Source organism: Pseudorca crassidens, chromosome 12, assembly GCF_039906515.1.
Source record: "Pseudorca crassidens isolate mPseCra1 chromosome 12, mPseCra1.hap1, whole genome shotgun sequence".
NCBI classification, from domain to species: Eukaryota; Metazoa; Chordata; class Mammalia; order Artiodactyla; family Delphinidae; genus Pseudorca; species Pseudorca crassidens.
The window spans coordinates 83,695,664-83,701,663 of NC_090307.1; the positions used below are offsets into that span (position 1 = coordinate 83,695,664).

General features: G+C 49.6%; 1 protein-coding gene across 2 annotated transcripts in view; it reads right to left on the reverse strand.

The window, feature by feature from the left end:
* The window catches only part of ATP2A2 (ATPase sarcoplasmic/endoplasmic reticulum Ca2+ transporting 2), a 61,138-nt gene extending 60,241 nt beyond the window's left edge, over positions 1–897 (reverse strand). Inside the window, exon 1 of one of the 2 annotated variants that reach the window (XR_010933362.1) lies at positions 185–897. Coding sequence is in view for 1 of the 2 variants with exons in the window: in XM_067700885.1 (XP_067556986.1) it covers positions 185–302 (118 nt within the window). In the remaining variant the exon portion in view is untranslated. The remainder of the gene's footprint in view (positions 1–184) is intronic. The other variant, XM_067700885.1, reaches the window with a different exon arrangement.
* Positions 898–6,000: the final 5,103 nt, after the last annotated feature.

The following is a 6,000-nucleotide window of genomic DNA, read 5'->3' on the forward strand; positions in this document are numbered from 1 at the left end:
CGGAGCCCCCAGCCTGCAACCCCTCTCCCGCAGGGCCGGCGCACGGGCTCAACCCGCCGCCTGCAGCCCTAGTCAGGCGCGGAGCCGAAACCCACGAGGTGGAGCTCAGTCAGCCATCTTTCCTGGCTCTCGGGCCCGCGCCTAGCCGCGCGGCGCCGCTGCAGTCCCGGCGCCGGGCACCTACCGTTGGAGCCCCATCTCTCCTTGAGCTTCTTGACCTGCTCCAGGCTCAGCCCTGTGCTCTCGTTGACGCCGAAGTGACCCAGCACTTCCTCTACCGTCTTTGTGTGCGCGTTCTCCATGGCTGCGGGGGCCCGGCCGGCCTCGCCTCCAGTCCCCGCGGCCTCCTCGCCTCCGCCTCGCACTCGGGCCGCGGGCTCGTGCCACCCCGGGCGCCCAGGCGCGGACTGGTCTCTCCCCCCTCCTTCTCCTACTCCGGCCGCTTCCGCCTCGCCGGGCGCTAAATCACCCCGCACCCCCTCCCCCAGCAACCGCCCCTCTCGCAGCCCGGTCCTCGCCGGCGCCCGCCCCGGGCACAGCTGGACGGTGGGGGGGGGCCTCCCGACCCTCCCTCCCCTCGTCAGAAGGGAGGGCCTCCTTCACCCTCAACCGCCCGCCGGGAGTGCAGGCCGCGGCCCCTAGGCCCCCTCCCCGTGCTCCTGAGGTGATTCTCGGCCCCGCCCGGGCCGGTAGAGGGGGCGCTCGGTCGACCCCTGGCAGCGGAACGGAGCAACGGAGGAGAGCCGGCGGGGTGATGCGCGGCGCGCTCGCCCTGTCCCCTCAGCTCTGCACCCCCGGCAGCAGTAGAGGAAACCGCAGCGGAGGGGAAGGAGGTGGCGTCGGGGACGGCTCCGCGGCGGCTGCTCTAATAGCATTTATCCGCCGCTGCCTCCCCTCTCGCCGCCGCCGCGGCATGTGGACGCCGCTCATTGGCCGAGAGGGCCCAGCGCGGCGCGGGAGGCGCGGCCCCGCCCCCTCCCTCAGGCTCCCTCCCTCCCGCGCGACTTGCGCCCACGCGGCCGCGCAAGCCCCGCCTCCTCCCTCGAACCGCCCCCAGGAACCCGGATCGAAGCCGGCGTGCCCGCGCCCTGCGCGCTCTGATCGGGTGTTCGGCGGAGAGCTCTCCGCCTCTCTTTGGCTAATGCGGATCTCGATTCCCGCCCGGTTCAATCACCTGTAGACGTAGAACCCAGGGAGGTGGAGGGCTCGCGTGGGCTCCCTGCACTCGCTGCCCCAAGGGAACTGCCTACCCTTAAGAGTCGGCCTCGGGTTGGGGTGGGTGATTGGAAAGGCGAGGCCGAAGAACCTTACGAACTCGGTCGGCGCAGAGCTTCACCGAAGCGCGCTGGGGTTGGTGCCCTTGGCTCGTCCCCTTGCCCTCCACCCCTCAGGGCCGCACTGTGCAACCCAATCTGTGTACTTCAGAGCCCCTCTTAGGAACCGAGGGGAGGAATTCCGCAGTTCACTTCCCACACGGCCAAAATCCCTCATCTGTCGCTTCAGGAACACCGCATCCCATATTGTTTTTAATATCACACACAGCCTTTGATAACATGTCTGCATGGAAGTCACAGATTACGCTACTGTAACTGCTAAATAAGCGAGAGTTGTGCTAGAAGGTGCCTCGCTTGGGCATTGATTAAGGCTATTTTCTAGACTGCCCCTTTCCCCAATAGGGGAAAAAAGGACTTTAATCCAAAAATCTATTCTTAAACCACAGATAATTTGCTCTTGAGGTCTGTAGAAAACCTACCTCAACAAGGACATACAGTATAGCACAAGGAACTCTTCTCAATATTCTGTAATAACCTAAATGGGAAAAGAATCTGAGAAAAAACATATATATAACTAAATCACTTAGCTGTACACCTGAAACTAACACAACATTGTAAATCAACTATAATATAAAATAAAAAGTAAATTAAAAAAAGAAAACCTATGTAACAGCAAGATAAAGGGAATTTCGCCAATATAAAAAAATTAGACAACAGAGAAAAGGACCTTCGCATTGAATTCTTGAGCAAAAGGTGAACACATTCGCATCACAAAGGGCAGTTTTCTTAAGGGACTATGTTGCAGAATGAAGCATTTAGTCCACTTTTGTGTTTGGCTATGGTGTACCATCCACAGGAGCCAAGGCAGAACAAAAATCACCTCAGTTGTCCCAGATGGCTCAGCTTCAGGACTTAAAGTCCTTTAACAGATGCAAATCACAGTACATTACCTAGCTGAAAAAATCAGGCACGTCATTTTGTCATTTCATTTAATTATTTCCAAGGAGTGGAGGCTGGTATACAGTTTTAATTGATACTTGGAAAAGGACCAACAAAACCCTACATGAAATAAACAAAAATTCTAGTGTATGGCAATGCACTAAGAGAAGCAAAATGGAAACTGGTTAGGTCACAGGATTGGAGCCTCTTCCAGCAGGGACACGTGGCTGCACGGTGGGGGTGTGTGGTAATGGAGGGCTGGTGGTTCTTTTCCCCCTCAGACCAGGTCTGCACCACTTCTTTTTTTTTTTTTTTTTGCGGTACGCGGGCCTCTCACCGCTGCGGCCTCTCCCGCTGCGGAGCACAGGCCCCGGACGCGCAGGCTCAGCGGCCATGGCTCAGGGGCCCAGCCGCTCCGCGGCATGCGGGATCCTCCCGGACCGGGGCACGAACCCGTGTCCCCCGCATTGGCAGGCGGACTCCCAACCACTGCGCCACCAGGGAAGCCCCTGCACCACTTCTTACCAACTCTTCTGCCTCACCCCAGCGAGTGTAAAAGCACTCCAGGCAGGAGGATTGTTACCTTTCTCAGCCTGGAAATTATCTTGAGCATTTGACTTTGGATCTCCGTTCTGTGGCTTGGTCTCTGCTTGGGGTTGTAAGTGCTTCTGCTTCTTGAGTTTCTTGGGAGGTTCCTGATCTGTGCTTTTGTACTGAATGCTCTTCCCCAGATCTTCGAGCTCCTTGTTATTGTTCAGATTTCAGCTTACATGTTACCTCCTCAGAGATGTCTTGACTAAAAGGGCTACCCTCCCCAGTCACCCTCGCTATCACATTATTGTTTTATTTTCTTCACAGCACTTATCTCTGATGTTGTATTTTTTGCTTAGCTGTTTACTGCCTGTCTCCCCCTACTAGGATGTAAGCTCCATGAGAACAGCATGTCTTGTCTAGCTTGTCCATCTTCAGGATATAGGAGTCCCCTGGTATACACTCATCATTTATTGAATGCCTACTATTTGAGTGAATGAAAGAGCCCCACCATCCCTGATCTATCAGTGACTTGCAAAGGGCCTGGCTTTGAGAGGACCCCAGCAAATTTTTGCTGAACTCAAGTTTATTGATTTCCAGTATGTGATGTAAACCAGAAGGCCTCTGAACTACTTGCCTCATGTGAATGGCTGTGAAGGTTAGGCTTAAAACGAACAAACAGGGACTTCCCTGGTGGTCCAGTGGCTAAGACTCAGCACTCCCAATGCAGGGGGCCTGGGTTCGATCCCTGTTCAGGGAACTAGATCCCACATGCTGCAACCAAAGATCCCGCATGCGGCACCGAAGTTCCTGCGTGCCGCAACTAAGACCCAGCGCAGACAAATATTAAAAGCAGACAAACAAAAAACAAAGTGAGGCAGCATTATAGGTTTCTCAGAGACAAGTAATGTCTAAGTTCACATTGGTCGTGTTACCAGACTGTTCTTTGCAAATCTGCTATTTCCTGGAGGTTGGAATACAGGTATTCCTCAATGTACCATGGGATTACGGCCTGATAAACCCATCATAAGTTGAAAATATCATAATTCGAAAATGTACGTAAGACACCTAACCTACTGAGCTTCATAGCTTAGTCTAGCCTACCTTCAATGTGCTCAGCACACATTAGCCTACAGTTGGGCAAAATCATCTAACACAATACCTATTTTATAATAAAGTACTGAATATCTCATGTAATTTATTTAAAGTGAAAAACAGAATGGTTTTAAGTGTATCAGTGTTTACCCTTGTGATCTGCACAGCTGATTGGGAGCTGCAGCTCACTGCCGCTGCCCAGCATCTTAAGAGAGGATGGTACTGTGTATTGATAGCCTGGGAAAAGATCAAAATTCAGTTTCTACTGAATGCGTATCGCTTTCGCACCATCTTGAAGTTGAAAAATTGTAGGTCAAACCGTCATAAGTCAGGGATGGTCTGTATTCCCTTAAACTGAAACAGTGTGCTTTTCAGCCTGGGATTGGCCCCTTCTGTATCACATACTAATTATGCCCTTGGTTCCTCAACCCATTGGTGTCCCTGAAATCTGCTGTTTATTTATTTATTTATTTTTATAATGGTCACAGTGGTTTTTCTTTTTAAATTGAGGTATAGTTGCTTTACAATGTTCTGTTAGTTTCTGCTGTACAGTGAAGTGAATCAGCTCTACGTATACATATATCCCCTCTTTTTTGGATTTGCTTCCCATCTAGGTCACCATAGACCACTGAGTAGAGTTCCCTGTGCTATACAGCAGGTTCTCATTAGTTATCTACTTTATACATATTAGTGTATATATGTCAATCCCAATCTCCCAGTTCATCCCACCCTCCTTCCCCCCTTGGTGTCCATACGTTTGTTTTCTACATCTGTGTCTCTATGTTTGCCTTTCAATGGTTCATCTGTACCATTTTTCTATATTCCACATATATGCAATATATGATATTTGTTTTTCTGACTTACTTCCCTCTGTATGACAGTCTCTAGGTCCACCCACATCTTTACAAATGACCCAATTTCATTCCTTTTTATGGCTAATATCCCATTGTATATATGCACTACACCTTCTTTATCAATTCATCAGTCGATAGACATTTAGGTTGCTTCCATGACCTGGCTATGGTAAATAGTGCTGCAATGAACATTGGGGTGAAACCTGTTATTTAGAGGTTGCCAAAATTTAGCAAAACATAGCCTCCCAAAGGCAGAAAGATTTACTCTTATGTAGAAATAGACTTATGCTCAATGTATTTTATACACATGCTTCTTGTTAATAAGGTTAAACAAAGTAAGAATGGGTTTTAGAAATACAGTTGACCCTTGAACAACACAGGTTTGAACTGTGTGGGTCCACTCCCATGCATATTTTTTTCTATAATGAATACTGAAGTACTGTATGATCTGCCTGTGGTTGGTTGAATCCTCGGATTTGGAACTACAGATGTGGAGGAACTGTGTATGTGGGCCAACTCGGACTTTCAACCTCATGGAGGGTGGGCGCCTCTAAGCCCCCTGTTGTTCAGGGGTCAACTGTACTCTATTTTTCACCAAGGATTGTAGCTATTTTCAGTCGGTTGGGAACAGGGAGAGGAAAAAAGAGAAACTGTGATTCAGAAAGATGGATGAGTTGATCAAAGAACCTCAAAGGAATTAATAAAGGAGGATATTATCTGGTAGTAGGCAGGCTGGTTTAAAAAGCTAGGTAGATAGAAAAGGCCCAGTAGAAAAGAATGACATGCTAACTTCCCAACGCTCTACAGCCCTCCTGTAAGGCAATGGAGATGGTAAAAGGCAGTCTGTTCCATATTTGGACAGCTCTAATCATTAAAGCCATCTCATTCTGGGCTGAATCCACCTCCCATTAACAACTTCTCCTATACATTGGTTCTTGTTTAGCCCTTTGGAATAACTCTGAATAAGTTTAATCCCTCCTCTGTGTGTGATCTCTTCCAGTACTTCAAGATATTTATTGTACTTTTTAAGAGTCTCTTTTCTCTGCTAAAAAGAACAGCTCTGTCTCTGAGCTGTGCCTTGTATAGCGGGAGTCTGCAACCCCTCAGCATCCTTGTCGTCCAGTCGCGGAGACACCCAACACTGAAGACAGAAGTCTGGAAAGGATCTTGCGGTGGAGTTATCACTGTGCACCTTTGTTTCAATGCTTCCCCCTGCACATTGCTGATTTGTATTATCAGTTCAAAAATGAGTCCTGTATATATAAACTGCAGTCATTTAATCTTCCCATCGTCTACTTGCACTGTTG